Below are 23,960 nucleotides of genomic sequence, written 5' to 3'. Positions count from 1 at the left end.
CTGAGGCAGGAGAATTGCCTGAACCCAGGCGGCGGAGGTTGCGGTGAGCCGAGATCGCGCCATTGCACTCCAACCTGGGTAACAAGAGCGAAACTCTGTCTCAAAAAAAAAAAAAAAGTGTAACAGCTAAGATGTAACCTCCCTTAAAATGACCAAGACTGCCCGGGCACGGTGACTCATGCCTCTTATCCTAGCACTTTGGGAGGCCAAGGTGGGCAGATCACCTGAGGTCAGGAGGTCGAGACCAGCATAACCAACAAGGAGAAACTGTATCTCTACTAAAAATACAAAAATTAGCCAGGGATGGTGGCGAGCACCTGTAATCCTAGCTACTCGAGAGGCTGAGACAGGAGAATCGCTTGAACCCGGGAGGCAGACACCACAGTGAGCAGAGATCGCGCCATTGCACTAACAAATAAAATACAATGACCAAGACTGCCAGGTGGTTGAGAAGGTGGAGAGTTTTCTTCAGAGAAGGTAATCCCCCAGGGTTTCTGGCCCAGATGAGACACCCTAACCATGCCTTCTGACGCCTTGGCTACCCTCGTGCGATGCAGCAGCAGAGCATTCCCCAGTGTATGCCAAACTCACCTGTTGCGATTCCATCAAACAGAGACAGGACTCGAATGGGCCGCCTTCGGGCTGCGGGAATGGCAGGGTACAGCTTGGGGGCTTCCTGCCAGGTAAGGAAGGAGGTCGTGGTGGTGAAAGTGCAGGGGAAAGACTCCAGCTCTGAGGGAAGGGCAGGCTGACCCTGCTCTGAAGGCTTCAAACCCTGCTGCAGCCACTGCAAAAAGCCCACTGAAGCCTCGATGGGGACTGTGTACCACGCAAGCCTGCATTTGGCCAGGAATGGCCAATTTGTCCTCGGACACGAGCCAGATATGCATGCATAGATGCACACATGAAAAGGTTATCACCCCAGGTGGGAACGACTTAGGGCGGGCCTCCCTCCAAGAACTAGCAAATTCATTTCTACGATTTCCTTCCCTCTCAGCTGTGCTAACTCAGAAGACTACAACCATTTCTTTATATGCTGAGAAACCGGCAAGGAGGGAGTGAACCCTGGCAAGGCTGAAGACGGTGCCCAGGAGCTGTCAATTCGACAGGTCTCTCAGCTGTTGAGGCTCCAAGAGTTTCCACTTGTACAACGCATCTTTACTTCTACTACTCTTTCTCTGAGAATTCCAGAGCCTTCCAACACCCTGTGCCCCTGGGGTCTGCGGTGGTGGAGGCAGGAGCCTGTGGCTTACGTATTCCAGTCCCGTGTCACTGGTGAAGAAGGCCTGTAGGCGCACGTTCCAGTCCTTCCGGCGCCGCAGGATGCCGTGACAGCGCTGCGGGAGACACATGTAGCAGCTCCAGGGCTCCTGCAGCTTGGCCTCGGCCGCTGTGCCTGTGCCTACCAGCACCTCCAAGCACTCCACACAGAAGCACCTGTACCCAGCGGCAGGGAGAAGTGATGCCTTTGTCATCCAGCTGGTCTCCTGTGACACCCCCTTGCCACTTTCCACAGGGAAATAGCAACCCCCTCCTAAAAGCTTACCAAGGATCGATCCGCTGGTATTGGGTTCACTGAGGTCTTTCTGGATTACCCCATCCCACTTATTCCACAGGCTCTCTGATCAAAAATGCTCTCCCAACAACCTACTTCACTCCATGGACACTTTGGATTACAGGCCAACTGGCAATTCAGGGAGTTAACCTTCCTGACAGCCGAGTCATCCCCTTCCCTCATGCTCTTAGACTATTAAGAGCACATCTAGCTGGGTGCAGTGGCTCATACCTGTCACCCCAGGGCTTTGGCAGGCTGAGGTAGGAGAACCGCTTGAGCCCAGGGATTTGAGAAGAGCCTAGGGAACATTTATACTTTTAATTTATAACCAAAAAATAGGCTAGGTGCGGTGGATCATGCCTGTAATGCCAGCACTTTGGGAGTGCAGGGATTTGGGAGGCTGAGGCAGGCAGATCACCTGAGGGCAGGAGTTTGAGAGCAGCCTGGCCAACATGGTGAAACCCTGCCTCTACTAAAAACACAAAAATTAGATGGGCGTGGTGGTGCACACTTATAATTCCAGCTACTCGGGAGGCTGAGGTATGGGAACTGCTTGTATCCTGGGGGTGGAGGTTGCAGTGATCCGAGATCGTGCCACTGCACTCCAGGCTGGGTGTCACAGCAGGACTCTGCTTTAAAAGAAAAAAAAGAGCAAGACTCCACCTCAAATAAATAAACAAAAATAGCTGGATGTGGTGGTGTGTGCCTGTAATCAAGCTACTCAGGAGGCTGAGGTGGGAGGATTGCTTGAGCATAGGAATGGGAGGCTGCAGTAAACTATCATCATGTCACTGTACTCCACCCTGGGCAACAGAGCGAGACCCTCTCTCAGAAAAGACAGCCCTTCCCTATATGTGAGTTCTACTCCAAGTATGCTACAACCACAGCCACCGTAAGTATCATCCTCGTGTGCTGCTTCCAGGACAGTTTAGCTCCCTGTTCCCATGCCTGGGATTCCATTAAACAGACAGCTGTCTGCAGACTGCAGGAACCGAGGAGCCATGGGGGCCCACCCACATCCACCCCACAGGGCCCAGCGCTCACCGGCAGCAGCTCGTGTTGCTGCAAAGCAGCAGCTCTCGGCCCTCGCAGCACACGGTGCAGTAAGACTGATAGCCATCGTCATCATACATGTAAAACAGCTCGAGGAACCGATCCTGCCAGCGAGAGAGAAACACCAGTGAAATCGGAGAGCAGAGAAGCCGGGCCCTGCCAGCTTGCAGGTGGAGGTCCTAGGACACAGCCACAAAACACACTGCTGGTGGCTTGGTATCCTTTAAAAGGACAACTGGCTGTGATGTGTGTGCCTCCGGCCTCTATGACAGCTCTCCCCAACCCTGCCCCGGCAGCAGCGTGCAACGTACCTGGGATGAGTGAGCTTCACTGACGCTCCACGCAGGTGCTGTTGGGAAGGACAGGGAAGAGTGGGGAGGCAGGGGGAGGAAGGTCCAGGGCAAGGGCGGGAGGACTTACCCGGCATGTCTGACAGAGGCCCCCCTCAAAGAGAGGGTGGAAGGACACGGGATTTTTCCTGCCACAAGACAAACAGCCATCTGTAAGGAAAACAGGGTTGCGGCTTGTGGCAATGGAGGCCCTGACACCAGCTGCTGATGCCGGGGGTCTCTCAGTTCTTGAGATTTTCCTCCAGGCCAGCACCTTGCCTAGGACTCTTCGCGCCTCAGGTCAGGCCTCATGGCCTCTGCCTTTCCACAGTGCTTTCAAGGTGCCATCGCTGCTTCACAGATGGGGAACGTCAAGACAGGCTGGGGGCTGCCCTAGTTGGATGATGTCAGGCAGAACGCTGAGCACGGGGCCCTCCAACAGAAACAGGCTTTGAGGGCCTAGGGTGACAATCCTTGAGAAGCCTTAGGTACTGCGACACTAAGGATTTTGCAGTGACTCCAATTGGCTTGTTGTCTCATGATGACTTGCCCATGCCCATGTCCTATAAACAGCAAACGGCTGTCATTTCAGAATCCAGGTCCTTTAACCAGTAGGCAACCCTGCCTTCCTTTCGTATCACCAGGTTAGCATGGAGTTACATCCCTGGCTAGGTAGATAGGACCTTTATGAAGTCCATGACCAAGCATCCCTACCTAACCAGAAGCGTGAGTGAGTCTTGGGTAATAGGATTTCTAAACTGAAGCTCTTCCCGGGGTTCTCTGGGTCAGAGATGTGGCATTTTCCTATTCAGCATTGAGTAACTGGGGGTTAGGGAAGCAAGGGAGACTTCATCCTCACACATTCTGTATTCCACGAGGTATATTCTGGCCAGAGTATCCAATCAGTGGAAATCCCCAGCTAGTGCAAGCAGACTATTTAGCCTGACAGTGGCCACGTGTCTAAAAGCTAGTTAGGTGCAGATCTTTAGGAAGGCTTATGATACCAGTAATCTTGGTTTTAGGTTATGGTTCTCCCAGCCAAAGAGGCCAATCTTCCCTTCTTCCGCACCACACCCTTCCTGTCCCTTTCTCTTAAGGGGCACAATTGGGTGATTCATTCCACAAACTGTAGCAACTAAGATGCAGGGACCAGGAATAGGACCACAGAGCTGTGGGTTCAACCCCGGCAGGGTGGATGAGCTGGGATAAGGAAGGCCTAGAGCCCCAGCCAGGGTGTGAAAGAGAAGGACTGGGAGGGAGAGAACGTTACCTTCCAGGCTGCTCTTGTTGTTGGCAACATCGGAAGCCATTTGTTCTATTGAAAAAAGAGGGAGAAGGCATGAGACCGAGGTTAGGGAGCCAGGTATGGGCCAGTTCCCGATCTGCGGAGTCTTCCTCCCATCTCGGGTCCCCAGCAATCACCTCGGGTCTGATCTTCATCCCCTCGATCTTTGCCGTTGTTATAGCAATTTGTCTTGAGGCGCTTGGGTGGGGGGCAGGAGTCGGAGGCGGCGGAGTCGTCAGCTGTGCGTCTTCGAGTCTTGTTCTCTGTGAAAGGTAATTAGACTGCAGCCGTGGCTTGGTAGGAGGGTCCAGAGAGAATGCGGGCCCAGGACAAGACCATGCTATACCTGGGTACCAGCTGCAATTGGGGCATGACAGGGGGCCACACTGAATGTATATGGCCCATTGATGGGTAGTTCACAACAGGAGCTCTTTCAAAACCCCTTGCACCCAGGATCCGTAACCATGTTTACAAGGTTTTAAATGGCTAGGATGTAAAGGTGACTCAGCTCAGAGAGAAAGCTCGATTCAAAGCTAAAAGCCTGACATACCTATGTCTGTGATATCTGATATCTGACATGCTGGGCAATAGCCGTTGGGGGTGGCTACTGAGAACCTGAAACTGGTGAGGGAGGAAATGAATTCTAGATTCAATGTTAATTAAAACACTGACAAATGGGTCGAGTAACTGGCTTATTACAACTAACCTAGACATATGAGTCTACTTTTTCAAATGCATATTTTATGAATTTAGTTTTTTCTGTTTAATCAACTACATCTGTAGTTAGTTAATAATCTGTATTTACTTAATACAGATCAATTATTTTCATCGCAAATTTAGCATCAAAATTTAATCTATAAAATACATAAGTGAAAATTTGAAAACAGCACCATAAATGTAAACTAACTCAAATTTTTTTTTTTTTTTTAAAGACGGGGTTTCACCATGTTGGTCAGGCTGGTCTTGAACTCCCAACCTCAGGTGATCCGCCCGCCTTGGCCTCCAAAGTGCTTGGATTACAGGGGTGAGGCACCACACCCAGCCACACTATCTCAATTTTTATATTAGCTGGATATTGAAATGCTAACATTTTGGAAACCTGACTAAAAAATCACGATTTGTATTAATTTCACCTGTTTCTTTTTACTTCTGTTTTGAGATGGAGTTCCACTCTTTCTTGTTGCCCAGTCTGGAGTGCAATGGCACAATCTTGGCTCACTGCAACCTCCACCTCCTGGGTTCAAGTGATTCTCCTGCCTCAGCCTCCCGAGTAGCTGGGATTATAGGCATGCACCAGCACACCTGGCTAATTTTTGTATTTTAGTAGAGACTGGGTTTCTTTTTTTTTTTTTTTTTTTTTTTTTTTGAGACAGAGTTTCGCTCTTGTTACCCAGGCTGGAGTGCAATGGCGTGATCTCGGCTCACCGCAACCTCCGCCTCCTGGGCTCAGGCAATTCTCCTGCCTCAGCCTCCTGAGTAGCTGGGATTACAGGCACGCGCCACCATGCCCAGCTAATTTTTTGTATTTTTAGTAGAGACGGGGTTTCACCATGTTAACCAGGATGGTCTCGATCTCTCGACCTCGTGATCCACCCGCCTCGGCCTCCCAAAGTGCTGGAATTACAGGCTTGAGCCACCGCGCCCGGCCAAGAGACTGGGTTTCACCACGTTGGCCAGGCTAAGGGATCTGCCTGCCTCAGTCTCTCAAAGTATTGGGATTACAGGCATAAGCCACCGCATCTGGTCTCCTTTTTACTTTTTAAATGTTCTGTTTTTGTTTTGTTTTGTTTTGTTTTGTTTTGTTTTGTTTTGAGATAGGTTCTCATTGTGTCACCCAGGCTGGAGTGCAGTGGCATGATTTCAGCAAACTGCAGCCTCAACCGCCTGGGCTCAAGCGATCCTCCCACCGTAGCCTCCACAGGCACACACCATCTTGCCCAGCTAACTTTGTATTTTTTGTAGAAACAGGGTTTCACCATGTTGCTCAGGCTGGTCTCAAGCAATCTGCCCACCTCAGCGTCCCACAAGGCTGGGAAATCCAAGATATGGTTATTTGCATCCCAAAGTGCTGGAATTACAGGCGTGAGCCACCAAACTCATTTTCAGTGAGACCGCTGGAAAAAATTTTAATTACATAACATGGCTCCCATTCTATAAGTGAGATTTTGTAAAATTCATTTGTATTTCTAGTCCATCTATGCAGAAAATCTTAATGGACACAGTAAAATTTGACTCTGACCCTGGGAAAAAAAATTATACAGCCATTAAAAATCATAAGGACCCTTTAGTGACAAAATGACAGTGGACAGTGCTTACAGTATTAATATCGAGAAATAAAGGAGAAAGCAGGCATCCAACTAGTGTACAGAAAAATCTGGAAGTATGTGCACCCCAATGTTAACCTGGAAGGTATTTGTGAGGGTGGGATGTGAAGGGAGAATGGGGAGGGAGTTCAGATTGACTTTTCAAGAAATTTGATTCTTTTCCAGTGACCATTTTATATGCAAAGAAATCAGAAAAAGTGCAGAGGAAACAGTGTACAGTCAAAAGACGGGAAGGAAATACCGTATTTCTTTGATTCTAATTTCCTACTGCCTGCACGACGCACCTTCGACTTATTAACCACTTTTGAGGGGGAAACAAAACAAAACAGAAAAAAATTACATTAAACGTATGGACTCCTTTCTTTTCTGAGGTAAGGTCTTGTTCTGTGGCCCAGGCTTGAATGCAGTGGTGTGATCTTGGTGCACTGCAACCTCTGCCTCCTGGGCTCAAGCCAATTCTCCCACCTCAGCCTCCCAAGTAGCTGGGACCACAGGCACATGCCAACTACAACAGACTAGTTTTTGTATTTTTCACCATGTTGTCCAGGCTGGTCTTGATCTACTTGCCTCAAGCGATCCGCCCGCCTTAGCCTCCCAAACTGCTGAGATTACAAGTGCGAGCCACTGTGCCTGGCCTTTAAACGTATGGATTGTAAGCCAAGTCCTCCTGGATTTCAAGGAACCAGTTATCTTCTAACGGGAAATATATGGTACTGGTCAAAACGTTAGCAGGTGGCATACTGTTCTTCAATACTTCCCAATTTTCTTTTTTTCTTTTTTTTTTTTTTTTGAGACGGAGTTTCGCTCTTGTTACCCAGGCTGGAGTGCAATGGCGCGAACTCGGCTCACCGCAACCTCCGCCTCCTGGGTTCAGGCAATTCTCCTCCCTCAGCCTCCTGAGTAGCTGGGATTACAGGCATGCGCCACCACACCCAGCTAGTTTTTTATATTTTTAGTAGAGACGGGGTTTCACCATGTTGACCAGGATGGTCTCGATCTCTCGACCTCATGATCCACCCGCCTCAGCCTCCCAAAGTGCTGGGATTACAGGCTTGAGCCACCGCGCCTGGCTTTTTTTTTTTTTTTTTTTTGAGACGGAGTTTCGCTCTTGTTACCCAGGCTGGAGTGCAATGGCTCGATGTCGGCTCACCGCAACCTCCGCCTCCTGGGTTCAGGCAATTCCCCTGCCTCAGCCTCCTGAGTAGCTGGGATTACAGGCACGTGCCACCATGCCCAGCTAATTTTTTGCACTTTTAGTAGAGACGGGGTTTCACCATATTGACCAGGATGGTCTCGATCTCTCGACCTTGTGATCCACCCGCCTCGGCCTCCCAAAGTGCTGGGATTACAGGCTTGAGCCACCGCGCCCGGCCCCCAATTTTCTTGAATGAACATAGTTTAACTATTTTTTCCCTTTAATAAAAACATTGCATCTTGACATCAAGACAGATTATCAGATTCAAACAAATTCTACATACATGACCATTAGCAAGAAAGTGGCCAGGGAAGCCAGATAGGGCTGGCACAGCCTTCATATGCCTGGTCGTATTTTTTCTGACATTCAAAGTTGAGACCAGCTGCTAGAAAGCTGGGTGGGGTGACAGGCAGCAGGGGTGGCTGACTCTCCCAAGAAGTTGTCCCACCAGCAGAGACAGCGGGTGCTGCTATGGGGGCTCATTCCCACCTGGTTGCGTGTTGCTGGGTTTGAGGCCCTCGATCCCAGTGGGCTTGAAGCCCCCGTGGGCCCACTCCAGCATGGGCTTCAGCTGGTCCTCCAATGAGTCTCCAGGGCTGCTGGGGAAGGTCTTGCCAGCTCGCACCCTAGCTTTCTGCAAAGGCAGAGTCTGTGATGAATGGGGGGTGGGGAGGAGGTGCTCGACAGGCCACACCCAGGGATTCCCCCAGCCAGGGCCTACATTCCCCTTCACACTGGGCCCTTTCATAGCCAGACAGCTGTCCTGGGCTGTGGTATGTGTCAGGGAAGGAGGAGCCTGTGCAGGAAGAGGCCTCGGAAGGGGGATTGTGGTTGAATCTTTCCATGCAAGCACCCAATAGGATCTCTTCCCCCTAGGAATGTGAATAGTCACTTCCCTCTCAAAAGGCAGATACATCAGAATTAGCTATACCACTTTAAGATACAGAAGCCCCAGCCAAAACTAGTTCATCTCCTCTGTATCTTATATAAGAAGGCCCTCGATTTCTTGTTTTATCTCCCTAAGATGGGGACATTAACATGTGTCCTACATAAAGCACCATGAGGATTTCAGTGTCTAATGAAGCCTATGGCAACTAGAAGAGGCTGGCTCTTAAATGCTGAACAAAGGTGGGGAAAAAAAAAAATCAAGGTCAAGGGAGGGACAAGGTGTCATGGTTCATCGGGGTTAACATGGCCCACAGATAGAAGGCAGCTGGCCTCCACTGCTGTCTTAGCCATGAACTCCACCCCTCAAAAGGAGGCTCTGAGGTCTCTGGAAAAGCATATTCCCTGACATGAATATTGTACCTCTAACTGCCTGTGCCCTTTCCTTCTGATTCAGTTAGTGGTCCCAACAAGAGGCAGCTGGGATGGCTCAAACCCCTTTGCAGGAAGGCTGATCTGGTGGCCATCATATTGTTGGCATTTACCTCCTCCCTGGTCACCCTGTTCCCTCCAAACCACCCCTGGCAACACTGAGCTAGGTTTCTGTGGGTCTCCTGTGTCATCCCTGCTCTCAGGGCCTGGCCCTTGTTCCCTCATCCCATGTTACCTCCAGAGCATGGTACATGGCTTTTCGATAGGAGACGAGCTTATTGAAGGTGGCCAAATTAAAGTGCTGGCTGAACAGCCCCAGTGCCACCAGTTTGTCTGCAGAGACCTAGAAGAGAAAGACATCATCAACATCCACCTACAGGTGTGTCCCGGGTGCCATGTCTCTCACAAGGTTGTTCATCAGATGCAGAAGATTTTCATACACTTTAACCAAGAGCCTATTCCTGGGGATCAAGTCCACAGATATCTACGCAAAAGGAAGGAAAGAAAAAAGCGGAAAATAGAAATGACACAAAGTCTCAACACAGATATCCAGAACCTTGTTAGACATGACATTGTAATGGTGATAAAGAATGATACTTGGAATGAATGCAATTAGTAGAACCCTGTGTTTGTGACCTCTGAGTCTCAGTCCTAAAATTCTCTGTGGATGCTCCAGCATTGGGGGTTTGCACATATTCCTTCTTCTTTCCTAAGCACGATAACTCTTCACCTTTTACCCTTTTATTAAAACTATTTCAGGCCGGGCGCGGTGGCTCAAGCCTGTAATCCCAGCACTTTGGGAGGCCGAGGCGGGTGGATCACAAGGTCGAGAGATCGAGACCATCCTGGTCAACATGGTGAAACCCCGTCTCTACTAAAAAATACAAAAAATTAGCTAGGCATGGTGGCACGTGCCTGTAATCCCAGCTACTCAGGAGGCTGAGGCAGGAGAATTGCTTGAACCCAGGAGGCGGAGGTTGCGGTGAGCCGAGATCATGCCATTGCACTCCAGCCTGGGTAACAAGAGCGAAACTCCGTCTCAAAAAAAAAAATAAAACTATTTCAGGCTTACATGGCGGCTTACGCCTAATACCAACACATTGGAAGGCTAAGGCAGGTGGATCACTTGAGGTTAGGATTTCAAAACCAGCCTAGCCAACATGATGAAATCCCCGTTTCTTTCTTTCTTTCTTTCTTTTTTATTTCTGAGACGGAGTCTTGCCCTGTTGTCCAGGCTGGAGTTCAGTGGCACAATCTTGGCTCACTGCAACTTCTGCCTCCCAGGTTCAAGCGATTCTCCTGCCTCAGTCTCCTGAGTATCTGAGCTTACAGGCATGTACCACCATGCCCACCTAAATTTTATATTTGTATTAGAGATGGGCTTTCACCGTGTTAGTCAGGCTAGTCTCAAACTCCCGACCTCATGATCCACCCGCATAGGCCTCCCAAAGGCATGAGCCACCGCTCCCAGCCAAAAATACAAAAAATTAGCCGGGCGTGGTGTCAGGTGTCTATAATCCCAGCTACTCGGGAAGCTAAGGCAGGAGAAACACTTGAAGTGAGAGGTGGAGGGGGCAGTGAGCCAAGATCATGCCCTTGCACTCCAGTCTGGGCAACAAGAGCAAAATTCTGTCTCACAAATAAAATGAAAAAATAAAACAAGTCCCCCTAATGAATGTGTTTAGGAAACAATGCTTGACACAGTAAGCACCGTCCACTTACTGTGATTATTTACCTTTAGTTCTTGTGATTTAATCCATATTCTACAAGTCTCCTGATGTCCCAAGTCCCCAGAGCAAGCATGAACTGACTAGTGGCCAGTGAGAGAGAAAATGGACGTTCAGGAATGCTAATCAGAATCGAAAGACAAGGCCAGACACAGTGGCTCAGGACTAGATTCTCAGCACTTTGGGAGTGGGATTTGGGAGGACTGCTTGAGCCCAAGAGTTCGACTAGCCTGGACAACATAGCAAGACCCCATCTTCCCCAGAACCTAAAGCACAATTAAAAGAAAAACCCATCTTAGGGGCTGGGCGTGGTGGCTCAAGCCTGTAATCCCAGCACTTTGGGAGGCCGAGGCGGGTGGATCACGAGGTCGAGAGATCGAGACCATCCTGGTCGACATGATGAAACCCCGTCTCTACTAAAAAAAATACAAAAAATTAGCTGGGCATGGTGGCTCGTGCCTGTAATCCCAGCTACTCAGGAGGCTGAGGCAAGAGAATTGCCTGAGCCCAGGAGGCGGAGGTTGCGGTGAGCCGAGATCGCGCCATTGCACTCCAGCCTGGGTAACAAGAGCGAAACTCCGTCTCAAAAAAAAAAAAAAAACATCTTTACAGAAGATTTTAAGATTGAGCCAAGCACAGTGGTGTGCACCTGAAGTCTTAGGTACTCTGTTCAAGCAGAAGGATTGCTTGAGCCCAGGTTATTGAGGCTGCAGTGAGCCACGACAGCACCACTGCACCACTCCAGCCTGGAGGACTTCAGCTCTAAAAAACAAACTGCAAGACGCAGGGAATGTTCTACTCTCCATAGTGTGCTCACACGCATACACTAACCTCCGTTTTATACTGGACAGCCTGACTGCCTGTGTTGGGGGTGACCACCACTGGTGAGAAAATACTGGGGCACCGGTAGGGGAAAAAACGCGCAAACACAAGTGCTGGTTCCAGTGCTCAGTGTATCCAACACAATCCGAACAGCACACAGATGCCAGGCAGGCACTTTCCCAGGCCAGAGCCCGGTCCCATACGGTCATATCATCCCCTGATGCTGACAGCAACACACTGCATTGTGTTAGCCTCAGATTCTGTCTTGCAAAGTGCATTTTATGTCTCGATGGGGCAAAGCAATTGCAAACAATCCATCTTCCTTCACAGAAGTTACCACTCTCTCAGCCCCGGCATAGCGGCCTCACGGCCAGCATGGGCCCAGGACTTGTCCTTCTGCTCCCTCTGCTGGTCACAGCAGCCATCTGCACACGGTCTCTCCTACCAGGGTGACTCCACACCCTATTATTTTAGCCCTTGGGGAACTTCAGTGGGTTCATGGCAAACAGCCGCTTAGTAGCTCAATTCATGGGAAAAACAGAATCTCTGCTTGAGGCTGAATCTCAGGAATGTACAGCCCTGGCTTGCTGCTGCTGCAACTCCAACCTCATTTAGCCTCTCTCTGAGGCTAACTTAGCCTTTCTCTTAGGACGCTGAGGGTGGGAATAATATCTACTTCTAAGAGACTATCACAGGAAAGGTCTGTCTGATCAAAATCTTTCTTGAGGCTAGGTGCGGTGGTTCATGCCTGTTATCTGAGCACTTTGGGAGGCTGAGGCTGGTGGATCATCTGAGGTGAAGAGTTGGAGACAAGCCTGGCCAAACAGGCTGAAACCCTGTCTCTACTAAAAATACAAAAATTAGTCGGGAGTAGTGGTGGGTGCCTGTAATCACAGCTACTCAGGAGGCTGAGGCAGGAGAATCACTTGAACCCAAGAGGTGGAGGTTGCAGTGAGCCAAGATTGCACCACTGTACTCCAGCCTGAGCAACAGAGCAAGACTCCATCTCAAAAAGAAAAAAAAATCAAAACAGCCTAGTTATGCCCAACACAGCTCCTTCCCAGGTAAATTTCATTGTCAAGAAAGATTTTAAATGGCTAATGTCAATCATCAAGAGACTCTGAAATAACCAATTCTACTAAAACCCTTTTCATAACTGATATCAGGTAACCCTAAATCCAACTGCAGGCCACCTAAGCATGCACTTGTGCCTGTCTCCTTTCCCCCCAGGGCTAAATGACAAGAGGCCGCGGCCATGCTTCTGGTCTCTTCCAGGCTTCTCCACTGAACACCTTTGGGTGCCTGCTCACGTGGCCACTTCTGGCCAGTCCACACTGGTGATTTGGCCCCCAGAAAATAAATCTAAGAATAACATAAAATCCAAGTGGCCATGGATCCAGAACTTTCTAGCACTTTTGTCCCCTCTACGAGTAGACCCTTAAGACTCTAAGAATCTGCTGTCGCTGGTTAACAAGGTAAGTTTTGTCCTTCCTCCCGGGCAGTGTGAAGGCATAGGCTCGCCCATCTGCAGAACGCAATCGCAGGGCTCCATCTCCAAAGGCAAGTGCAGAAGGAAGAAGACACAGCCTCAAGCCTGCACACCCCTTTCCCTTCCCCGAGACTCACCTCGGAGAACTTGCCATCTCCAAACCACTGGACCCACCGCATGCCCGACATGGCCTGTCGCTTGGAGGTGGCCTTCCAAGATACCACCATGGCGGGCCACCAGGAGAAGCCCTTGATCTTCCCCCACACGAGGTCCCCTATTCCAAACTCCTTCCCATCCTGGAAGAGAAACCACATAAAGAAATCCCAGTGAGGAGAGGCACCCGGGGCCAAGTCCCATCCACATCACTGACCCTGAGGGCAACAAAAAGCTTGCTCAAAATGTCACATGTAGCCAGATGCTATGGCTCATGCCTGTAATTCTCAGTACTTTGAGAGACCAAGGTACGAGGATCACTTGAGGCCAGGAGCTGAAGACCAGTCCAGGCCATATAGCAAGACTCCATTTCCACAACAGAATTTAAAAATTAGCTGGGTATGGTGGTGCATGCCTGTAGTCTCAGCTACTACGGAGGCTGAGATAGGAGGATCGTTTTAGGCCGGGAGTCTGAGACTGGCCTAAAACGATAAGCCTGTTTGGCCAGGCTTGTCTCCAACTCTTCACCTCTTCGTATAGCAAGACCCCTTGCATACGAAGTAAAATGTAGTAATGGACATAGAAAAAAGGGATCCTAACGACACATAAATACATACATGTGTAAGGAGTCTTCATGCAGCAATGCTTGAGTCAAAACATAAACAACCTCAACTGGTTAATTAAGCTATGATCCAGACCACTGGATTCATTATGCAGACATGAACTTCAGGCAACTCTAGTTCTTAACGGGCAAAAGAAAAAAAAAGCCAGGCTACAAAGGTATCCTGCGTACAATACATACAGTATGTGCACTCTGATGAACAGAATCACAGTATGTATTACATTTGCAGCTGGAGTCCTTATAGAAATGCCACGTTCAGAAAAATCACAGTATTCAGGTGATTAATAGTGGCATTTGACTTATGTCTGGGAGAGGATTAAGGTAAAGAAAGGACCGTGGTGCATATAGAAGATCTTTAAAATTCAAATATTTCAATTGTTACAATTACAAAAATTCTAACAGCTGTTGGTCACTCCATGTTTACTGGCAGCAGCAGGTAACTGGCTGGGCCCCTTATTCAGGGTCCTCAGTCACCCCGGGCAAGAGTCCCTCTCGACGGTACCTGATACTCTGAACTGTCTCCATCTCTACTGTCTGCCTCCACCTGCGGGGACTCCATGCTCTCCTGCTGGCTGTCCTGGGCTAGGCGGGCATAGGGGGTACTGCTGCTCTGGGGCAGCACATCTGTGTCCTCTGTATCGTCTGTGAGGTCGATGGTGAGGTAAGGGCTGGGAGGGGACGACCATGGCGTGCCTGTCGATGCTGTCGCCCGCCGTCTCAGGGACTGTGGACAGAAGGACATAGTTTGGGCCACAGCAAAGAATGTCGGTGACCAGAGACCAACGGCACCCCCAAATGCCTCCTAGGCAAAAAGAAAGAGGAAAGACCAAAGTTAAAGAGAAGAGAAACCGCTAGAGAAGGTTCTCCAGGAGCATGTCTCCCTAGCGGTGGGAGAAAGTCATTGTAACTGTCCCAGCAACAGAGACAGAAAGAGGACGAAAGCACAAATGATGGGTAATGACAAGGGACTCCAAGCCTGGAGCAGGTCACTGGCTTCTTTAAGCGCTTACTGTGCATGCAACCATTCTTGCAGCGACAGTGAAGTGTTGCCTCGAGACAGGTGAAAAGACATTAGTGAGAAGACAGTCTGAAAGTTAGTGGTTTCTACCTTGTCTCCAAGGTCGAGCAAAAACCAAGTCAACAAGGAAAGCTTCCATTCCCAACAGAGTGCCATCTGAGATCAGACCGGGAGAGAAGCCAACAGGCTTAAGGGAAGCTTACCCACGAGGGAAAAGAAAAAGCAAGCACCTGAAAAGCAGTGTGAAAAAAGGACACAGATTATCCACCAGCCACAGCCAGGAGTGCAGTGAGGGAGGCACGTCTCCCAGTTAGAGACTTGGGGCAGGGGTCTGGGCAACTGGGGAACCAACCCTGGTAGCCGGGAATTCCACGGGGGACTCCTCCACATGGCTGCGGCCCTGCCGGCCTCGGGTGGAACGTGGGGAAGGCCTGTGCCTCTCCCTGCTGGAGGCACTGTTGTTATTTCGGGTTCGGACCTGGAAGCAAGAGAGGACACGCACTGGGCCTGAGGTGACTGGAGGCCTAGGGTCTGGCGGGGCCAGGAGGTGGCCAGCTTCAGGACAACTGGAAGGGAACAGGTGATGAGGCAGATGGGGGCTCTGGACTGAGAGCAGCAAGAATTCCCTAGCTCTTAGAATAGAGGTGGCAGGGTGGCCAGCTAGGCGGCCCCACAATTCCCAGCAAACAGACATGCCTGTCACAGCAGACAGACATGACCAGCTGAAATGGCACGTGCCAACTGGGATTGAAAAATAAAAATCGCCGGGCGCGGTGGCTCAAGCCTGTAATCCCAGCACTTTGGGAGGCCGAGGCGGGTGGATCACGAGGTCGAGAGATCGAGACTATCCTGGTCAACATAGTGAAACCCCGTCTCTACTAAAAATACAAAAAACTAGCTGGGCGTGGTGGCGTGTGCCTGTAATCCCAGCTACTTAGGAGGCTGAGGCAGGAGAATTGCCTGAGCCCAGGAGGCGGAGGTTGCGGTGAGCCGAGATCGCGCCACTGCACTCCAGCCTGGGTAACAAGAGTGAAACTCCGCCTCAAAAAAAAAAAAAAAAAAAAAAAAAAAGAAAAGAAAAAGAAAAATCTGGCCAAGAGCAGTGGCTCATGCCTGTAATCCCAGCACTTTGGGAGGCCACGGCAGGCAGATCATTTGAGGTCAGAAATTCAGGACCATCCTGGATAACATAGTGAAACCCCATCTCTACTAAAAATACAAAAATTACTTGGGTGTGGTGGTGGGTGCCTATAGTCACAGCTACTCAGGAGGCTGAAGTAGGAGAATCCCTTGGACCAGGGAGGCAGAGGTTGCAGGGAGCTGAGGTCAGGCCACTGCCCTCCAGCCTGGGCAACAGAGTGAGAGTGTCATGAAAAAAAAAAAAAAAAAAAAAAAAAAACAGAAAGAAAAATTCATGTTCACTCTAAACCAAACTTTTATGCCAAAGAATTAAGGAGGCCAATGACTGGGTTCAGAAAGGCACCCGATCATCAAGCTGGAGGAGAATCCCTGAGGCTCTATGTTCATTGTCAAAAACGGCATGAACTTGTTGCTGCAGAACCTGAGTTCAAATTCCACATAGAGCTGGGCGCGGTGGCTCAAGCCTGTAATCCCAGCACTTTGGGAGGCCGAGGCGGGTGGATCACGAGGTCGAGAGATCGAGACCATCCTGGTCAACATGGTGAAACCCCGTCTCTTCTAAAAGTGCAAAAAATTAGGTGGGCATGGTGGCACGTGCCTGTAATCCCAGCTACTCAGGAGGCTGAGGCAGGAGAATTGCCTGAGCCCAGGAGGCGGAGGTTGCGGTGAGCCGAGATCGCGCCATTGCACTCCAGCCTGGGTAACAAGGGCGAAACTCCGTCTCAAAAAAAAAAAAAAAAACAAATTCCACATAGAAGAGTTCCCGTTTAACCTGGGTAAGCTGCTGGAATCTCTCATCTCCACAAGGGGGATGATCAGACCACATCCTGTCACCCACACCTGGGATAGGAACTGAGTGTCAGTCTGGTTTCTAAAGGGCTGGGTGACCATAAGCATAACTGCCTTCCCATTGCCAGACCTAAAAACTCTGATCCATAAAATCCACCCACAGAAGTGGTGGACTTGCTAGGTAATTAGCAGCTGAGCCATCCATCCTGCAATTTGTATCACCCTTGGGCACCTCCAAGACTATACAAGAACTGAAAAACCACCAGAAAGAAATGGCATATACCAGCTGGGCACAGTGGCTCACGCCTATAATCCCAGCACTTCAGGAGGCCAAAGCAGGCAGATCACAAGGTCAGGAGTTCGACACCAGCCTGGACAACATGGTGAAACCCCGCCTCTACTAAAAATCCAAAAATTAGCCAGGCATGGTGGTGGGTGCCTATAATTCCAGCTACTTGGGAGAGGCTTAGGCAGGAGAACTGCTTGAAACCAGGAGGCAGAGGTTGCAGTGAGCCAAGATCATACCATTGCACTCCAGCCTGGGCAACAGAACAAGACTCCATCTAAAAAAAAATAAAAGAAAGAACACCTTCCAGGAGGCCGAGTGCAGTGGCTCATGCCTGTAATCCCAGTACTTTGGGAGGCCAGGGCACGTGGATCACTTGAGGTCAGGAATTCGAGACCAGTCTGACCAACATGGTGAAACCCAGTCTCTACTAAAAATATAAAAAATGATCTGGGCATGGTGGCACATGCCTATAATTCCAGCTACTGGGGAGGCTGAGGTAGGAGAATTGCTGGAACCTGGGAGGCAGAAATTGCAGGGAGCTGAGATCGCACTATTGCACTCAAGTCTGGACAACAAGAGTGAAACTCCATCTCAAAAAAACGAAAACCTTCCAGTAGACTTGCTTATATTTTCTTTTTTTTTTTTTTTTTGAGACGGAGTTTCGCTCTTGTTACCCAGGCTGGAGTATAATGGCGCGATCTCGGCTCACCGCAACCTCCGCCTCCTGGGTTCAGGCAATTCTCCTGCCTCAGCCTCCTGAGTAGCTGGGATTATAGGCACGCGCCACCATGCCCAGCTAATTTTTTTTTTGTATTTTGAGTAGAGACGGGGTTTCACCATGTTGACCAGGTTGGTCTCGATCTCTCGACCTTGTGATCCACCCGCCTCGGCCTCCCAAAGTGCTGGGATTACAGGCTTGAGCCACCGCGCCCGGCCGCTTATATTTTCTAGAGTCAAAACATTTGTGCCGGGCGCGGTGGCTCAAGCCTGTAATCCCAGCACTTTGGGAGGCCGAGGCGGGTGGATCACGAGGTCAAGAGATCTAGACCATCCTGGTCAACATGGTGAAACCCCGTCTCTATTAAAAATACAAAAAATTAGCTGGGCATGGTGGCGCGTGCCTGTAATCCCAGCTACTCAGGAGGCTGAGGCAGGAGAATTGCCTGAACCCAGGAGACGGAGGTTGCGGTGAGCTGAGATCGCGCCATTGCACTCCAGCCTGGGTAACAAGAACGAAACTCCGTCTCAAAAAAAAAAAAAAAAAAAATTTGTTTGTCTCTTTCTCTCTCTTAAAAGCTCCCCTAGGGAGATCTAAGACATGTTTACTATGCTATGTAGCATGGTGGCTAAAAGTGCTTTGGCTCAGGGTGCGGCTACTTACAGCTGGGCTTTCTGACCGAGTCCTGGTTTCCCGGAAGAGCTTCGGCATCACTGGGGTGTCAGAGCCATCCCCATCTTCCCCATCACCATTGCCTGTCAAGTCCTTTATAAGGAAACACGATGAACTTTTCAATATCGGTAAGAAGTCACACAAGCAAAACAATGTAAAAGTAAAAAAATCAGTCATCGTATTGAAACTACAATCATATTACTAACTCAAGAGACCAAAAAACATTTTCAACTGCCTTATTTTGTCCCCAGATTCTGGGGACAAAGTTTCTACAAATTCAACACAGGACTGAAAGATAAAAGAAACGAGGCAACTGCAATATGGAAGACTGCTCGCCTGTGCCTGGCAGGGATACCGGGTCACTTACCGCAACACACCGCACATGAGCACAGACAAAGGCCAACCACAAGAGCTGCCCAGGAAGCAATGCCATGAAACCTGCCCCATGTCATAAAGGCCTCCGCGTGCAGGCTTCATACCTCTCACTAAACCCCAACGTAAGCCAAACGCAAAGACTGAGGCAGTGAGCAGCTGGGTCTGGCTAGAGTGTTGGGCACTTGCCTTCACTCAGCAACCGTGTGGCCTTCAATCCACTTCCCTCACTTTAAAACTGCAGGAACAAGGCCGGGCGCCGGTGGCTCAAGCCTGTAATCCCAGCACTTTGGGAGGCCGAGGCAGGTGGATCACGAGGTCAAGAGATCGAGACCATCCTGGTCAACATGGTGAAACCCCGTCTCTACTAAAAATACAAAAAATTAGCTGGGCATGGTGGCACGTGACTGTAATCCCAGCTACTCAGGAGGCTGAGGCAGGGGAATTGCCTGAACCCAGGAGGCGGAGGTTGCGGTGAGCCGAGATCGCGCCATTGCACTCCAGCCCGGGTAACAAGAGCGAAACTCCGTCTCAAAAAAAAAAAAAAAACAAAACTGCAGGAACAGTACTTCTCTCGTAACACAACAGGGTTACATCAAGAATCCAATAATGTGCTGGGTGTGGTGGCTGACACCTGTAATCTCAGCACTTTGAGAGGCCGAGGCAGACTGAGGTTACCTGAGGTCACAAGTTTGAGACCAGCCTGGCCAACACGGTGACACCCTGTCTCTACTAAAAATATAAAAATTAGGCTGGGAGTGCAATCCCAACACTTTGGGAGGCCAAGGCAGGCAGTCAGGAGTTCATGACCAGCCTCACCAATATGGCGAAACCTCATCTCTACTAAAAATACAAAATGTAGCTGGGCATGGTGGCAGGCACCTGTAATCCCAGCTGCTCAGGAAGGCTGAGGCAGGAGAATCACTTGAACCTGGGAGGTAGAGGTTGCAGTGAGATCACGCCACTGCACTCCAGCCTGGGTAACAGACAAGTCTCTGTCTAAAAACAAAATGAACAAACCAAAAGAAAACAAATATTTGGGCAAGATATTTCACTACTGTTGCGGGTAACTAGCGATCAGAAACAAAATAGGCTGGGCGCGGTGGCTCAAGCCTATAATCCCAGCACTTTGGGAGGGCGAGGCAGGTGGATCACGAGGTCGAGAGATCGAGACCATCCTGGTCAACATGGTGAAACCCCGTCTCTACTAAAAGTGCAAAAAATTAGCTGGGCATGGTGGCACGTGCCTGTAATCCCAGCTACTCAGGAGGCTGAGGCAGGAGAATTGCCTGAACCCAGGAGGTGGAGGTTGCGGTGAGCCGAGATCGCGCCATTGCACTCCAGCCTGGGTAACAAGGGCGAAACTCCATCTCAAAAAAAAAAGAAAAAAAAAGAAAAAAAAAAAAGAAACAAAATAGCAGTGCTGAGCCTCTGATCCTGCAGCTCCCTAATTCCTCCCAGGGCTCGTGTGCCTCACTGTCTGAGTGCCCCCAGTAGGTTGCCCACCACGAAGAGAATGGAAGCTGAGGGTGAGTTTTCACTACTCAGGACTGTTTTGACTGACGCTGGCTCTCAGCAAAAGCAACCCAACTGACCAACTCTAGGAAGAGTAATTACGAAACAGAAGGGAGCATTAAAGGAAGGAACACAAAACATGATGGGAAAAAATCCAGCTTTGGAAAAGTAAATGATGAAGTAGAAACCTTGATAATGTAGCAAGTCTTCAATGATATAATAATTGTTTGAAATTCCTTAAAATAAGCTTAGACAAGTTTATTCCAGCTTGTAAAAAAATTCCTTGAGCCCATATAATCCTGACATCAAAATCGCAGATATATTTAAAGAAATAAAATCGGCCAGGCACAGTGGCGCACACTTGTAATCCCAGCACGTTGGGAGGCTGGGACAGGCGGATTACTTGAGGCCAAGAGTTCGAGACCAGTCTGGCCAACACATGGTAAAACCCCATCTCTACTAAAAATATGAAAAAAATTGCCCAGGTGTGGTGACACATCACCTGTAATCCCAGCTTCTCAGGAGGCTGAGGCAGGGGAATCGCTTGAGCCCAGGAGGCAAGAGGTTGCAGTGAGCCAAGATCGTGCCACTGCACTCCAGCCTGGGCAACAGACTGTTTCAAAAATAAATAAACAAATAAACAAATAAAATCATACTCCCATTTCATTCATGAATACATGAATAAAATCAACTTCATAATGCACCATGACCAAGTAGGACTCATTGCAGGAATAAAAAGATAGCTTGCTATCCGGTAGTCCCTCCCTTAGCCAGTGGAGATACATTCCAAGCCTCCCTATGACTGCCTGATACCTCAGAGCATGGAGCCCTATATGTGCTGCATTTATAACTATATCTACATACCTATAAAGTTTAATTTATAAACTAGGCACAGATTAACAGCTAATATTAAAATAGGACAACTACAATATACTGTTTGTTTTGCTTTGTTTTGTTTTGAAGATGGGGTTTCACCATGTTGGTCAGGCTGTTAATGAACTCCCAACCTCAGGTGATCCACCCGCCTTGGCCTCCAAAGTGCTTGGATTACAGGCATGAGCCACCACACCCAGCCCAATATACTGTTAATAAAAGCCATGTGAATTCAGCTTCTCTCTCAAAATATCTTATTGTACTCTATTCAGTGTTCATCTGTCCTTCTGTGGCATATGACCTGGTGCCTTCCTCCTTTGCACTTTTATGAATGTAGGTTCTATCAGGCATCCTTTTCTGGAGGAGTCTGGTTTCACTGCCGTCTTGTTTTGGATGATTTCCTTTCTCCTTAATCAACTTCAACTCTTCTGAAAACGTAGCAACAGCTTTTTCTTTTTATCTTTTTATTTTTTTTTTCACTATCTCCAGTAATGGCTATAAGCAAAACAGCTTTTTCATTGGCAAATGCAGCCTCTCTAGTAATTTTTACAGTCGAAACCTATTCTTGAATCTGTGTAACCATCCCTTACTTGAAGCAAATGGTTTGGTGTCAGGGGATCCCTTGCTTTAGGCTCAATGCTTTCTGGTGCAACACACTGCTGTCAATCAGAACACATTTCTGTTCATGTCTTGCACCTATGCATTTCATGCCTTTCCCACCTTAACTACAAACTTATCACGCAATATTGCTATAACTTTTGCAGTCTGAGGCACAACAGCAAAACTAGCATGAATTTTTTTCCTTCTTCACCATTACATGGCTGGAAGATTTCTTCTTACCATGGATCTAGCAACTTCAGCATAAGATTTTTTCTTTCCCGGCCGGGCGTGGTGGCTCACGCCTGTAATCCAAACACTTTGGAGGCCAAGGCGGGCGGATCACCTGAGGTTGGGAGTTCAAGACTAGCCTGACCAACATGGTGAAACCCCGTCTTTAAAAAGATTTTTTCAGCCGGGCGCGGTGGCTCAAGCCTGTAATCCCAGCACTTTGGGATGGTGAAACCCCGTCTCTACTAAAAATACTAAAAACTAGCTGGGCATGGTGGCGCGTGCCTGTAATCCCAGCTACTCGGGAGGCTGAGGCAGGAGAATTGCCTGAACCCAGGAGGCGGAGGTTGCGGTGAGCCGAGATCGCGCCATTGCACTCCAGTCTGGGTAACAAGAGCGAAACTCCGTCTCAAAAAAAAAAGATTTTTTCTTTCCTTATTAAGAACTTCAACTTTTTCACTTAAAGGAAACACTTCATGGCTTATCTTTGGCATAACTGAATTGCCAGCATCATCACTCCTGTACTTTGGGGCCGTTATTAACTACAAGGAGCATTACTTGAATAGAGGCACTGTGATACTGCAACTGATCAGATCACGGAGATGGCCGATAGCACCTAAGCGCAGAGATGCTGGAAGAGGGCAGGACTCTGATCCTGGGCAGGATGGAGCAGGAAGGGTGAGGTTCCATCATGCTACCTGAATGGCACTCAATTTAAAATGCATGTACATTGTTTATTTCTGAGATTTACCATTTAATATTTCCCATTTCATACAGATTGCAGTTGACCGCCAGCAACTGAAATCATGGAAAGCAAAATGACAGATAAGAGGGGACTGCTATATTAAAGATTTATCAATGTAACTGATTGTCCAGATTAAAAAAATAATTCCAAATACATGCAGAAAGTGTCTACCTTGGCAACCCTCCATACATTTCAGATGCTACTTCCAATGGGCCTCAGGTTGCCCATGTGCTGAAAGCAAAAGACAACATCCCTGAGCCTGAAAAAGGGAGAGCACAGACCGTACCTGCGTATAGCTTAGCAGACTGGACACCTCCCTCTTGGAGAGTCTCAAGCTTGATCTTCGGCCTGTGAAGGAAACAGCCAGAGTCTGTTTTGAGGGGACAGGCACCAGCCAGGGGAAGCTGACGGCGGCTGTTCTCTGTGGCCTGCGATCTCCCCAACACTATTGTCAGCCACAAGGGTTTGCTCTCAGCCCTCCGGTATCGCTCATCCTCTGCACTGATTTTATTCATAAGGCCACAGAGCCCTCGGCCCAAAACAACACTGAAGTTACCAGGAAGGGGAGCCCTCCAGTTCCGCCAGCAAGGTGCTGCCCATCCAGGGACCACTAACTACGTTTCCAGGAACAATTCACTGCCTGCCATGTCAGCCGCATGTCAAGTGCTCACTCGTAGAGTGTGGCTATTGTGGGGAACAATGCAGAAACAGAACCCTTTCACGCTCGCAGGAAGTTCCATGGGATGGCACCGCTGAGAGGACAATGCAGGGCTTTCCAACCCAGCTGGGGCGGGATCCCAAGTGAGCTAGCTGGGAGCTGCTCAGGACAGGGTGGAAAAGGACCTCCCGCTCCGAACCCTAGCCCTGCTCTATCGGGGGAGACGGTCTGCAGAAGACCACCCCTGTCATGACTGGCAGAGGACAGGGAACTATCACCCTTGGGTTCCTCGCAGAGTCCCAGCTGAGATGAAAGTCCCACAGGAGAGGCCATGGGCTGCAGGCAGGCGTGATGGGCTCGGCCCTGCTTCCCGCCTTGCTCTCTTCTCTCCTGGAGGACTGTGGAGGTTGTCAGAGACTCTCCCCAAAGCCTCCAGTGGTCTGCAGTGACTGCTCACTGTGTCAGCGCCTGA

The 23,960-nt window shown here is 49.2% G+C and overlaps 1 protein-coding gene across 5 annotated transcripts in view; it reads right to left on the bottom strand.

Moving 5' to 3' along the window:
* DNMT3B (DNA methyltransferase 3 beta) overlaps positions 1-23,960 on the bottom strand; it is a 54,513-nt gene that overhangs the window by 10,069 nt on the left and 20,484 nt on the right. For all 5 annotated transcript variants that reach the window (XM_039479246.2, XM_039479247.2, XM_074406398.1 and 2 more), the window contains 13 exons: positions 23,117-23,178; positions 18,489-18,590; positions 15,242-15,367; positions 14,374-14,595; positions 13,234-13,392; positions 9,294-9,401; positions 8,231-8,375; positions 4,360-4,485; positions 4,208-4,252; positions 3,029-3,108; positions 2,600-2,712; positions 1,254-1,437; positions 592-676 (listed from right to left, as the gene is read on the bottom strand). In XM_039479246.2, coding sequence (XP_039335180.2) covers positions 592-676; positions 1,254-1,437; positions 2,600-2,712; positions 3,029-3,108; positions 4,208-4,252; positions 4,360-4,485; positions 8,231-8,375; positions 9,294-9,401; positions 13,234-13,392; positions 14,374-14,595; positions 15,242-15,367; positions 18,489-18,590; positions 23,117-23,178 — 1,557 coding nt within the window. The remainder of the gene's footprint in view (positions 1-591; positions 677-1,253; positions 1,438-2,599; positions 2,713-3,028; positions 3,109-4,207; positions 4,253-4,359; positions 4,486-8,230; positions 8,376-9,293; positions 9,402-13,233; positions 13,393-14,373; positions 14,596-15,241; positions 15,368-18,488; positions 18,591-23,116; positions 23,179-23,960) is intronic.

Source organism: Saimiri boliviensis, chromosome 9 (assembly GCF_048565385.1).
Source record: "Saimiri boliviensis isolate mSaiBol1 chromosome 9, mSaiBol1.pri, whole genome shotgun sequence".
Classification (NCBI taxonomy): domain Eukaryota; kingdom Metazoa; phylum Chordata; class Mammalia; order Primates; family Cebidae; genus Saimiri; species Saimiri boliviensis.
The sequence above is the reverse complement of the archived record's forward strand: the minus strand, read 5'-3'. Positions and strand labels throughout refer to the sequence as shown.